This window comes from Zingiber officinale, chromosome 3A (assembly GCF_018446385.1).
Source record: "Zingiber officinale cultivar Zhangliang chromosome 3A, Zo_v1.1, whole genome shotgun sequence".
NCBI classification, from domain to species: domain Eukaryota; kingdom Viridiplantae; phylum Streptophyta; class Magnoliopsida; order Zingiberales; family Zingiberaceae; genus Zingiber; species Zingiber officinale.
In genome coordinates this window covers 20,556,906-20,569,774 of record NC_055990.1, presented here as the reverse complement: position 1 = coordinate 20,569,774, position 12,869 = coordinate 20,556,906, and the positions used below count along the sequence as shown (strand labels likewise).

Sequence of the window (12,869 nt, the reverse complement as noted above, 5' to 3'; positions counted from 1 at the left end):
TAAAGCTATATACTCCCAGGTAATAAATTATTAATCAAAATTATTCTAGAATAGAGTGAAAAAACCGTATTTCAAATATCAAATTACAATAATAAAAAAGAACTGACTTATGCAAAACAAAACCTATTCTCATACCTTTCTAATGGTAACGAGGTTGCAGTTTTATCTTCCATTCACCAGTCAATGGTGGGGAAAAAAGCAATTTTTCTTAACCCATCCCTTAATTTATTTTCCTCTCAGTTAAACACAACCTTTTTTAAGTTAATGATAAACTAGCTTGATCTTTCCAAAAACAACGAAGATGAAGATGACAAGTTAAAAATATAGTTTTGAAATTGATACGGTAAAGATTCTACGTGGCTCTATAATACAAAAATGTCAATGTCAAATCGGAAAGGAGTTCTCGACGTTATCCCTCGGACGTTTAAGTCAGTTTCTAACTATCTCAAGAAATGAAAAATTATAACTATATGATGTAGAAAATGAAATTGTACACATCTTTCCCTATAGAAGGGAATTCCCTTTTATAATATCACTGTAATACTCGTGCTATAAAAAACTTTCTTATAATTTATCATAGATTTATTTTTTTATTATTTTTTTTCTTTTCTTCCTAATTATTATTATTATTATTATTATTATTATTATTATTAGATGGAAGGGAGGGAAATCTTTTTTATTATTAGAGGGAAAGAAGAGAAATATTATTTTAATATTTAGAAAATAAAATATATCTTCTTAATTTTAAAAATTATTATTTAGAAATTACTATTTATATAAATATGCTATATAATATAGATATTTTTTTTATGTAAACTATAAAATTTATAATAAAAATTTAATTTAGAATAATTGATAGGGATAATGCATTCCTAATTTCTCCGTCCAATTCTACCATAATCATCATTTGGTTAATAAGGGTCCTATGCAGGGTCCCACGTGGTCCCACTAACTTCTCTCCAAATCGAGTCGGTTGGGAAGTCCGAAAAACATGATCTGATCAAGGGATTTTCTTAGAAAAACCGACATGGACTAGCCGTCCGATCGAGCATTTGCCATCTATGGACGGGTATAGAAAGCCATAGAGGCATGCAATTCTACGACAGCATTGTGGAGGGTCCCAGAGGATTCCGTGAAAGGAAGTGGGATCGCCGATCACGTCGACAACGGTGAGTTGGACGGCTACGATTTATCGTACTTCATTGCTTAATTAAAGTATTAAACGAGACGGTGGGTCAATAGCTAAATTCGGAGAGTTTTAACCTTTTCGCACTTCTCAATTTTAAAAAATATTTCGTTCTTGGCGAGATCTGTCGCTCACTTGTGGCGAACGAGAAAGCCTCGCTAACGGTGGATCCGCTTTGGATTTCCAGTTCCATTCGCGTCTTGTTCGCCGCCCTCCTCCGACGGCGGGTCGAAGGTTTCGGCTCCTTGTTTTCGTGTTATTATCAACTTTTTTCCCAGTTTTTTCTTCTTGTTTCTTTGAATGGAAGTGCTTAATTGTTTAGGGGAAAATTGACGCAGATCTTCGTGATTGAGGTTCTATCTCATCGCGTGAGGAAGCAGATGGTGGATGCGTTTGAAATGACGATCTCAGTCGGCATATTTTTGGTTTTGGTGGCCTGAGTTGGAATTTGTACCTGTTATGTTTTGTTCGCGCATTGCTTGTTTTAGATTTCTAGATGACAGATCTTGCTTGCAAATTGGTGCTCCCGATGGGGGAATAAGAAATCGAAGGGATGTTATTGTTTACGAACGTGGTGGCTTTATCAGATAGGAGGTCGTTCTTCCTGTGACAGTATCGGGTTTTGAGATTTTTAGTGGCACGGACTTGATTTAGAAGGATTTTATAGATATCTGGTAAATTCTTCTGTCTAGCACGCCCGGTAATCCCGACAAATTGGAATATTTTGGTAGATCTGATGTTATTTTCTTTGAATTATTGAGGATTGTTTCTGCCAAAAGTTATCGATGCGGTACGGATAAGATTTGACCAGTAGGTGCTTTCGATTGATTCTTTCCAAGGATTTTATAACTTCGTCAAATTTCAGCTAAGGTAGTTTATTCGATGTTCATCTAGTGCCCTTCTAACTAGGGGAACCATCACATTTAGCTGTAAGCTGTGGGATTCTCTGAATCTTGACGATGTCTTACTCAAAAAGCTATTCTTATCCCCGGCCTCTCTACAGCATTGCTTTAGCAGTGGGAGTATTAGCTCTGTTTCTTATTATAGCCTCAATAATGCTGGTTTCATATCCTCTTGGTTCAACATTGCATGGGTATTTATTAGGACCAGATCGGTACATGAATACAGATTCAATAATCCTGAATGCTAATCAGACCAAAATTTTGCCATCATCATTGGATCGTTCACAGGACACTAATGAGGACATCGTTATAAAGGAACCTTCATCTGATTTTGATGTGCCTACGAATTCTGTAGATTCTGCTGGGGCAGCCACTGATGGAGTGATGGTGAAAGGAGATGCGAGTACCTTAGGTGTGCCCAACATAACACTAGTCTCTGAGTTGAAAGACATGTCTTCCCCTTCTAGTTTTGACAGATCTAAAAAGATTGGTACAGAAAGCTCTGAAGCTTCCAAGAAGCATGATTCTAGTAAGTATAACCATCATCCTATGTTTAAGCATTTTTGGTTAACTGCATGGTGTGGCTTGCCAGCTTCATCTATGTGAAAACTTGTCAATAAATTATATATTTCAAGAAGTTGCTAGCAAGCATACTTAAGCCTTTAGAATCTCAAAGTCAAATCATTCTCATCTGGATACAACTGTATAATGGTTGAAAGTTGTTATCCAGTTAACTTCCTTCTTGTTGGAAGTCATCCATTAAACTTTGTTCTCACATTAGAAGCAGGATGCACATAACAATCTGTGGATCTTATACTTCACAAGGAGTAGCCCATAGAGTTAGGTAAATGCAGTGAGCTTAATAATGAATAGTTGGTTACAATAAATTATCTCCATTGGAGGTTCAGTATTGGTTGCCATGTTGTCAATAAATTGAGAAGTTATTGAAACTGAAAATCAAGTTCATGCCATGTTTTAGAGTGAAGCAACCTCAGCTTTTGTAGAATAATTTTTTTTTTTCACTAAAAGGGTGAGCACACTTTATAGTAGACTTTCTTACCTCATCTATTAAAGACATAAATGTCCTAATGCTCCCATTTTTTAGATTTTGTAAGTACCATATGTTTGATCCATGGTTCATGCCATGTAATACCCAAGTATGCCCTGTAATTATTCCACATGTACTTGTTGATTCCATCATGTGCATTATACTCATAACGCGGTGACAAATTTGCATTATTCCTGCTTTTTCCTTCATATTTCTGTTCGATATCTTACCATTGCTTGTATTAATAAAAATAACTATATATGCACTATTCCCTCCAATGGAGATATTGTTTCTTAGAAAAGCTAAACTTTGTGCTCGTCTTTTTTCCTATATTTGTGTACTCAGCAATTGTGGACAAATTCAAGTTACGCATATATATCTATTAATCCTGCATTTGCATTAGATTCAGCATTTGACATTGTGTAAAAATGATTCACTATTTTCATACTAAGTCTGTAAAAAAAAAAATTTAGCTAATTTTGTTGAAAATTTTGATAAAAAATTATATTATATAAGAATTTTCTAATACTGTTTCACTTTACCACATAATGCACTGGTCAAAGGACTTTGGCTCATAAAATTAGTGAATATTTTAACCTTTTCTTTATCTGGGACTCAGAGAAGCAATTGCCATGTGCCAATGATAATGTATGTGGGTAGGGTTGATAGGGTTGATACAATTTTCAACAGTTTACAATTACTCTTGCAGTGCCCTATCACTTTTTGGTGTTCAAAACTACACTTAGCTGCAGGCTGAATGCATCTTGTTAAAATTGATTGGATAATCACTTGTTTCAAAAACTTATGCTATTAGGAAAGAGGACAAACTTTATATTATCTTGCTAATATATTCCATCATATGTGGGTGGTCATGTGGCTGGGTGTGCTTGACTCAATTGGCCCAAAATCACCACATGAATTGATGGGAATAATTTGTAATATAAGATGTTTGGACCTTGTGCTCCAATACAATGGTAAAGGCGATGAGCTAACCACTTATCCCCCGAAAGTCAAATGCTAAGAAGTGATCAAGTGAATCAATGTTTTTATTTATATTCTCAATAGTTTCTTTCCAATACCTTGCTTACAGCACGATGAAAATGGCAAATTATTTTTCATTGTTAGTATAAAGATCTTTCTCTGATCTACTTAGAAGATATTGACTATGTTATATCTTTGGACACTTTAATATTGTGTCATGCTTCCAGGGAGTTGTGATCTTTATAGTGGGAAATGGATCTATGATGCTGCTGGACCTTTGTATACAAACAATACTTGCCCAGTAATTACTCAGATGCAAAACTGTCAGGGAAATGGGAGGCCAGACAAGGACTATGAGAACTGGAGATGGAAGCCTGAATATTGTGACCTTCCACGCTTTGATGCAAGGAAATTCTTAGAATTAATGAGAGGCAAGACATTAGCTTTTGTTGGGGATTCCGTTGCCAGAAATCAGATGGAATCCATGCTTTGCATTCTATGGCAGGTAATAATCTACATTAACCTGATTCTTTTGCTCCATAAGGGCAAACTGATATTGTGTTGATGACAGATGATTATCAGTGAGCATTTAGTTTGCCAATTTTGTTCGCATAGCGTTTTTCCATTTTAAAGCTGAAGTTTATGAGTTTCAGAATTTGAAGCATGCACTCAAAATAGATTAGCCATCTTCAAAGTTTGATACGAACTTCATTGTGCACACTGCATAGTGGTGAGAAACAAATTTATTGTCATGGAATTCTTCAAAGCCCCATCTATTGTTGCAAGTCCGGATTGCGGAAAAATACTACGAAACGTAGTATGGGGAAGAGAAAAACATGTAGATTGAAGAGAACTTCTATGTTTTTTTTTTTTTTTTTCATTTTGTTTGGGGAAATGCCTGAAGGTGAATAGTTTCACCCAATACATTAAATAAAAGGCGAGTCCAAATCAGTGAAGTACAGAATTGCAATAAAACAAATGCCTGGGTTAAGGGCAGTGATATTACACCTAAAATTGGTTGAGCCGTAGCAAAAATGATCCGAAAGAGCCTTCAGGGAGATGGTTCAACTCTGCAGTTCTAGCAGTGTACGCAAGAAAGCCAATGAAAGAGTGTCCATGGAGTTAGTTCACATGGAGTTAGCTCTCTTAGGACCAGAACCCAATTCAACCCCAAATCTCAAGGCTTAAGTGTGAGATCTCTTAGTATTTAAGCATATTATAGGACTCATTTTGAGATGTGGAATTTAGGGTCATTCCAGGCAGGCCTGGTCAGCCAATTAACCTAACATACAGAGGTAAAAATAGAAAAAATATTTCCCAATAATACTGATCTTGATACCTAGCTACTTCTTCCTATAGGTATTTTCTGTAGATGGATACTAAAGTGGCTCATCTTTGATGTGTCAGCTGCATTCTTTCCTGTTGGCTGTAGGACATCTTTAGCAGGTTGGATATCTCGAATTACACAAAATATCTTTGTTGCATTATACTTGTGGAATTACCGAAGCATGTCTGATGAAGCTATTTCAACAGAAGATAGTGAAAACAAGATAGCTATACTTTTCATCTTGTATCAATCCATTCAACTTCATCCATACTGGTTGTGTGCTTTCATTTTACCTAGCAAAATGTTCAATATCGGAAATTGTCGATGCTTTGTGCTCCTTGCAGGTAGAGGCTCCCAAGAACAGAGGCAACCGTAGGATGCAGAAATGGTACTTCAGATCCACCTCCACTACTATCGTCAGAATATGGTCATCATGGCTTGTACACAAAACCTCTGAGCACTTTGAGCCTGTTCCAGATAATGTCGTCAAGGTTCATCTGGACCTTCCTGACGAAGACTTCATGGAATTTCTCCCGAAGTTTGATGTAGTGGTCCTTTCCTCGGGCCACTGGTTTGCTAAGCAATCTGCCTACATCCTCAATGCAACCCTTGTTGGGGGACAACTTTGGTGGCCCAAGACAGCAGGGAAAATGCAGATCAAAAACTTTGATGCATTTGCTGTTTCCGTGGAGAGCTGCCTTACTGCCATCGCCTCTCATCCAAACTTCAAAGGTTTAGCTATCGTCCGAACGTACTCACCCGATCATTATGAGGGCGGAGCTTGGAACACTGGAGGTTCATGCACAGGAAAGACCAAGCCTGCCACCACTGTAGTAACAAACGAGTTTACTGACATGATGCACGAGAAGCAGGTTACCAGTTTTGCTCGTGCAGTGGAGAAGATTGGGGCCAGTTCAAAGCTGAGATTGATGGACATAACCAAGCCATTCGGCCACAGACACGATGGACACCCAGGTCCATACAGGAGTCCTGACCCAAACAAGGTTACAAAAAGGGGACCAAACGGAGAGCCACCACCACAAGATTGTCTGCATTGGTGCATGCCTGGGCCAGTCGATACTTGGAACGAAATTCTACTAGAGATCATCCGGAGAGAGTTCGAAGACAACTAGTAATGGTGGATCACTGCGTCCAGTACATAAATTTACATCTATCCTAACACAGTTACCCTGGGAGGAGTCTCTCCCGTGACTTGGAATCAGAACCACAGCTATCCATATCTTTCAAGTTCTTTCTTTTGTTATATGTTTCATCTCTGCCTCTATTCTTTTATATGCAAATAGTTAACTGTAACCACGCTGTTTTCCTTCGATAATTCAATTCAGGGTTCAGGTTCCGCCTGATTAATTTTGGAGATGGAGAATCTGTCTCAGATAACGATCTTTCTCTTTGAGTCACTTATCGGTAAATTTAGTGTACAATTTATGCTTATCTTTATAATATTTGTCGGGCAAAAATTTAAAGGGCGCGTCACTTTTTTTTTCCAGAATAATCAAAGGGATGTTTTTTATTTTTAATCAAAAGTTATCTTACCCTACCTATAACTCATGTAAGATCACAGTTGTGGGTTCGAATTTCGATAAAATCGAAATAAATATCTTTCTTATGTACTAATCATTATTTCAAAGGTTAGTATGTTAGGACCAAAAGTAGCTAGAGGGGGGGGGGTGAATAGCTCGTCGCGTTCGTTCGTTGCTCGGCGTTGCTCGTTTCTTCAATAATATGCAGCGGAAAATACAGAAACAAATACAACAACGCTAACAAGGTTGGTTTACTTGGTATCCACCTCACAAGAGGTGACTAGTCCAAGGATCCACACCACGCACGCACCCTCCACTATGAAAACACTCCTTTTCGGTAACTACCGAGGGCGGAGAAGCCCTACAAGACTCTCCGTACAAGAAGAAAGGAAAGGGAAACAAAATACAAGCGCAAAGCTTACAATGAGTACAGAAAACCCTAACCCTAGCTTCTCTTCTTGCCTTTGATCCGCCTCTTGACTTGGAAAGCTTCCAAGATCCTTCAAGAACTGGCGATCTGAGCTTTGAGAGCGCTGTGGAGGAGTTGGCGAGAGAGCTGGAGTGAATCGATGAAGATCTGTTGAAGGAATCGCACGCCAACAGCTATAAACGACGCCAACGGTCGAATCCCAATCGATTGGATTGCTCCCAATCGATCGGGGAGGCTTTGGATCGATCCACGGATCGATCCGAGCTTCTGCTCGAAAGCGCTGGATCGATCCACGGATCGATCCGGCTCTTCCATCGCGGCTGCCTCCCAATCGATCCAGCGATCGATTGGGACCTCTGATCGATCCACGGATCGATCCGAGGTTCTGAGGAATGGCCGGATCGATCCATCGATCGATCGAGAGCCTCGGATCGCGATCCAGCACTTGATTTTTGTCCAAAACCAAGTCCCAAACCTCCCAAACCAACATCCGGTCAACCTTGACCTGTTGGTATGTCATGCCTAGCATCTAGTCACTCCCTTGACCTGCTAGGACTCCCTTACCAAGTGTCCGGTCAATCCCTTTGACCCACTTGGACTTTTCTCTGTGCCAAGTATCCGGTCAATCCCTTTGACCTACTTGGACTTTTCTTTCATGCCAAGTATCCAGTCAATCCTTTGACCTACTTGGACTTCCCAGCACCAGATGTCCGATCATCCTTGATCCATCTGGATTTTCTTTTGCCTGGCTTCACTCACCAGGACTTTCACCTAGCTTCACTCACTAGGGTTTTCCATCTGCCTAGCTTCACTCACTAGGACTTTCACCTGGCTTCACTCACCAGGATTTCCATCTGCCTAGCTTCACTCACTAGGACTTTCACCTGGCTTCACTCACCAGGATTTCCATCTGCCTAGCTTCACTCACTAGGACTTTCACTCTGCCTAGCTTCACTCACTAGGACTTTCACCTGGCTTCACTCACCAGGATTTCTTCTGCCTGGCTTCACTTACCAGGACTTTCCTTCTGCCTGGCTTCACTCACCAGGACTTTCATTTTGCCTAACATCCCAGTTAGGACTTCCCAGTCAAGTATCCAGTCAACCTTGACCTACTTGACTCTTCTTAAATCAATATCTTATTGTCAAACATCTAAACCCAAACCAAGACTCAGCTTGGTTACCCAGGTCAACCTTGACCTGAGGGATATTGCACCAACAATCTCCCCCTTTTTGATGTTTGACAATACCACAATAACACTTACAATCCCATATGTAAGTTAGGCTAATCCCATAGCCTCCTTCTTCATGCCACTAGGTAATGAAAGCATAAATTAAGCTCTTCATTCTCCCCCTAAGAGGGCAAACTCCCTCTAGGTAATGAAAGCCTAACTTACTCCCTTTCATGAGTCCTTTCATTCTCCCCCTATGACCTTCCCATAGGTAATGAAGGCCTAAACTTAACCATACATTCTCCCCCTATTGGCACACATCAACCCATCGTTGGACACACATCAACCTATGCTCCAATTCTGGGCACACTTCAACAAATCCATTTGTTGAAGACTCTCCCCCTGAAGAGTTGCTCATCGTTGTTCACAACATCACTCGTTGTGATCAACACGATAATGAAGGTCCCATACCCTTCATTTATCCTTAACTTCTCCCTCAATGTAGACAACTACCCAACCTCGAGCATTTTCAACCACTTGAGTTTCCACTTGAAATAATGAGGATATCCACTCCCCATTTCTCCCCATTTCAAGTTTAAATGCTCAACCTTGAGCAAGTTCACAACAGAAGGTTAACCACCTTCCAAGGTTCATGAAAAAATAATTTTCATGTCTTTAAGGATATTGTTGGTGCAATATCCCTCAGGTCAAGGTTGACCTGGGTAACCAAGCTGAGTCTTGGTTTGGGTTTAGATGTTTGACAATAAGATATTGATTGAAGAAGAGTCAAGTAGGTCAAGGTTGACCGGATACTTGACTGGGAAGTCCTAACTAGGATGTTAGGCAAAATGAAAGACCTAGTGAGTGAAGCTAGGCAGTATGAAAGTCCTGGTGAGTGAAGCCAGGCAGAAGGAAAGTCCTGGTAAGTGAAGCCAGGCAGAAGGAAAGTCCTGGTGAATGAAGCCAGGTGAAAGTCCTAGTGAGTGAAGCTAGGAAGATGGAAAACCCTAGTGAGTGAAGCTAGGTGAAAGTCCTGGTGAGTGAAGCCAGGCAAGGGAAAATCCAGATGGATCAAGGATGATCGGACATCTGGTGCTGGGAAGTCCAAGTAGGTCAAAGGATTGACTGGATACTTGGCATGAAAGAAAAGTCCAAGTAGGTCAAAGGGATTGACCGGATACTTGGCACAGAGAAAAGTCCAAGTGGGTCAAAGGGATTGACCGAACACTTGGTAAGGGAGTCCTAGCAGGTCAAGGGAGTGACTAGATGCTAGGCATGACATACCAACAGGTCAAGGTTGACCGGATGTTGGTTTGGGAGGTTTGGGACTTGGTTTTGGACAAAATCAAGTCTTTGGATCGATCGATGGATCGATCCGGACCTGTCCCAGCGAACAGAGAGCCTCTGGATCGATCCAGAGGTCCCAATCGATCGGTGGATCGATTGGGACGCGGCTGCTTCGCGCGATAAGCGCTCCGAGCGATCTGGATCGATCCGTGGATCGATCCAAAGCCTCCCGATCGATTGGGAATATTCGAATCGATCGGGATCCGACCGTTGGCGTCGTTTATAGCAGCCTCCGATTCACTCCAGATTACTCGCCAGCTCCTCCACAGCGCTCTCAAAGATCAGATCGCCAGTTCTTGAAGGATCTTGGAAGCTTTCCAAGTCAAGAGGCGGATCAAAGGCAAGAAGAGAAGCTAGGGTTAGGGTTTTCTGTACTCATTGTAAGCTTTGCGCTTGTATTTTGTTTTCCTTTCCTTTCTTCTTGTACTGAGAGTCTTGTAGGGCTTCTCCGCCCTCGGTAGTTACCGAAAAGGAGTGTTTTCATAGTGGAGGGTGCGTGCGTGGTGTGGATCCTTGGACTAGTCACCTCTTGTGAGATGGATACCAAGTAAACCAACCGTGTTAGCGTTGTGTGTTTGTTTCTGTATTATTCCGCTGCACATCTTTGAAGGAACAAGCAACGCCAAGCAACGAGCGAACACGACGAGTTATTCACCCCCCCTCTAGCTACTTTTGGTCCTAACAAGTGGTATCAGAGCGAGGCCGCTCTTCACCGGAATCATCGCCGGAAGGGTCAAGCATAACAAGAAAAGCTAGAGGGGTGAAGAAGTTGGAGCAAATTCTTCAAGTTCAAGATTCTATCAAGCTCAACTTCAAGATGCAATTCCAAGATGGACTTGGATTTGACACAAGGGTGGCTCCACCATATTCATCTACAAGCTTCGATTCTTGGAAATCAAGAATCGAAAATTTTCTTATGATGGAGATAGAGCAATGGTTTGATCTCATGGAAGGTTTTGAAGCTCCCACAAATTCCAAGGGCAAAGTACTCAAAAGGAGCAAGTGGAGCAAAGACCAAATCCAAAGATGTGAGGCCAATGACAAAGTGACCAAGCTTTTGGTCAATTTATTGCCAAGCAACATCTTGGAACAAATTGGAGAGTTTGAAGATGCCAAGGAGCTTTGGAGCAAATTGGCAAGAATTCATGAGATCCCCTCCACTGTATCAAATCAAGGAGAATCCAAAGAGGGCGACTCATTGGATCAAGACCAAGAGGAGGACTCCGAGGTTAAGAGATGCTCAACCTCCGAAGAAGAGGAAATCCAAGAAGCTTCATCCTCAAGGGAATGCAACGAAGGGAACAAGGAGGGAGCATACTCCTTGTTTCATATTCAAGATGATGAAGCCTCCACCTCTAGGATTGAGGGGGAGCAATCCTTGGTGACACCGGATCAAGAAGAAGGAGAAGCTTCTACATCTGGGTCAAGAGATGAAGAGGATGAAGAAGCTTCCACCTCCACAAGTCAAGAAAAATCAAATGGAGGAGCATCACTATCGGATCAAGAGGAAGCCCCTACATCCACATCACATGGAGGAGAAAGCACCACCCCTACACAAGAAGGTATAAATGTTTCAATTAAAAATAAAAATCATATAATATGTTTTGAGTGTAGGGAAAGTGGGCACTACAAGAGCAAGTGTCCCAACTTGGCCAAGAAAAAGGGTCAAGTGACACAAAAGGGCAAGGAGAAGCCCAAGGAGACCACCCCCGGGACAAAGAAGAGCAAGGAGCACATTGTGTGCTTCTTGTGTCAACAAAAAGGGCATTACCGAAGTCAATGCCCCAAGGGGAAGAAGATGGTCAAGGCTCAAGGAGGAACTAGTCAAGGGGGAGCCTCCAAGGTAAAGAAGAAGGTAACATTTATTGAGTCTACCCCTTTACGTTATGGTAAAAAGGATAATAGATCAAATTTTTATCATTTTAATGCAATTTACCATAAGAATAGAAAGCATGAGGGCTTTAAGGAAAAGCATGTGGCCCTACATGCCAAAACTACTATCCCTAAGGCTAGGAATGTAGGTAAAAACCTAGGCGATAACTCTAAGGATGTAAGATACAAGCCTAGAAACAAAAATGCTCATGAATCAAATACTAAGGACTTAGTGAGAGAAAATCAAGTCTTGAGGTCAAGATTTGATAAAATGGAGAAGACCCTAAAAATGATGGAAAATATCCTATTAGGGCAAAGTGAGCATAACTTAGGTTTAGGAAAATCAAAGCCATCCAATGGCCATAAAGGTTTGGGATACAAACCAAAAGCTAAGAAGGATGTGCCTAGTTATCATAGGGTTCCATATAGTTATGGAACGAATCCTAAGTCTAGAGGTCAAGTCAAGGATACAAGGGAAGATATCCCTAGAAGTATCTTTGCAACCAAAGTGATTAAGACTTTTAAGAAGTCTAAGAAAGTCACGAACAAGGTTACAAGGGAGGCTATCCCTAGAGTTGACCTAGAAAATGTGACCAAGGCTTCTAAGAAGCCCAACAAGGTCACTAGGAAGGTATCTAGGGAAGTTATCCCTAGTGAGTACCTAGAGCATCCAAGGAGCACCAATAGGTGTTGGGTTCCTAGGAGCATCTTCTCTACCCCATAGATGGGTTAGAGAGTGTCAACTCCGATTAGAAGGGTAGTTAACCCAACTTTGAGGAAATTGACACTCAAGGAGCATTTTCAAGGTTTTAGTTAACCTTTGAAAATGAAATGGACCTATTGATTACTCCTTGAAAGAGTAAAATGTGCCTAATGGTGGAAGAATTGATTTTAATCTTAAATGGCACATATTGGGAAATTCATAAGAACTATCAAGTTGGGATTTTGGTATGTTCTTAGGCAATTTAAGGCAATCCGGGCCTTAAATTTAAAAGTGCTACTCTTGAGGAAAAATGGAATATGCCAACATTTGAGGACATGTTTATTTTCAATTGGCATACATT

At 40.7% G+C, this 12,869-nt stretch overlaps 1 protein-coding gene across 2 annotated transcripts; it reads left to right on the top strand.

The window, feature by feature from the left end:
- The first annotated feature begins 1,259 nt into the window (after positions 1-1,259).
- On the top strand, positions 1,260-6,819 carry LOC122051319 (protein YLS7-like). Of its 2 annotated transcripts, none has more exons than XM_042612383.1 (4): positions 1,260-1,420; positions 1,525-2,617; positions 4,345-4,622; positions 5,789-6,819. In XM_042612383.1, the coding sequence occupies exons 2-4, from the start codon at positions 2,146-2,148 to the stop codon at positions 6,575-6,577; spliced, it is 1,539 nt and encodes a 512-aa protein (XP_042468317.1). In that variant the 5' UTR covers positions 1,260-1,420; positions 1,525-2,145; the 3' UTR covers positions 6,578-6,819. The 2 variants fall into 2 exon arrangements, with proteins under 2 accessions (XP_042468317.1, XP_042468318.1); XM_042612384.1 differs by having other exon boundaries at positions 1,509-2,617.
- Positions 6,820-12,869: the final 6,050 nt, after the last annotated feature.

Excerpts from the sequence above, each read along its gene's own strand:
- LOC122051319 (XM_042612383.1), top strand. The coding sequence starts at position 2,146 with ATGTCTTACTCAAAAAGCTATTCTTATCCCCGGCCTCTCTACAGCATT. Across the intron at positions 2,618-4,344 it reads TTCCAAGAAGCATGATTCTA|GGAGTTGTGATCTTTATAGT; the intron begins GTAAGTATAACC and ends TCATGCTTCCAG. Across the intron at positions 4,623-5,788 it reads TGCTTTGCATTCTATGGCAG|GTAGAGGCTCCCAAGAACAG; the intron begins GTAATAATCTAC and ends TGCTCCTTGCAG.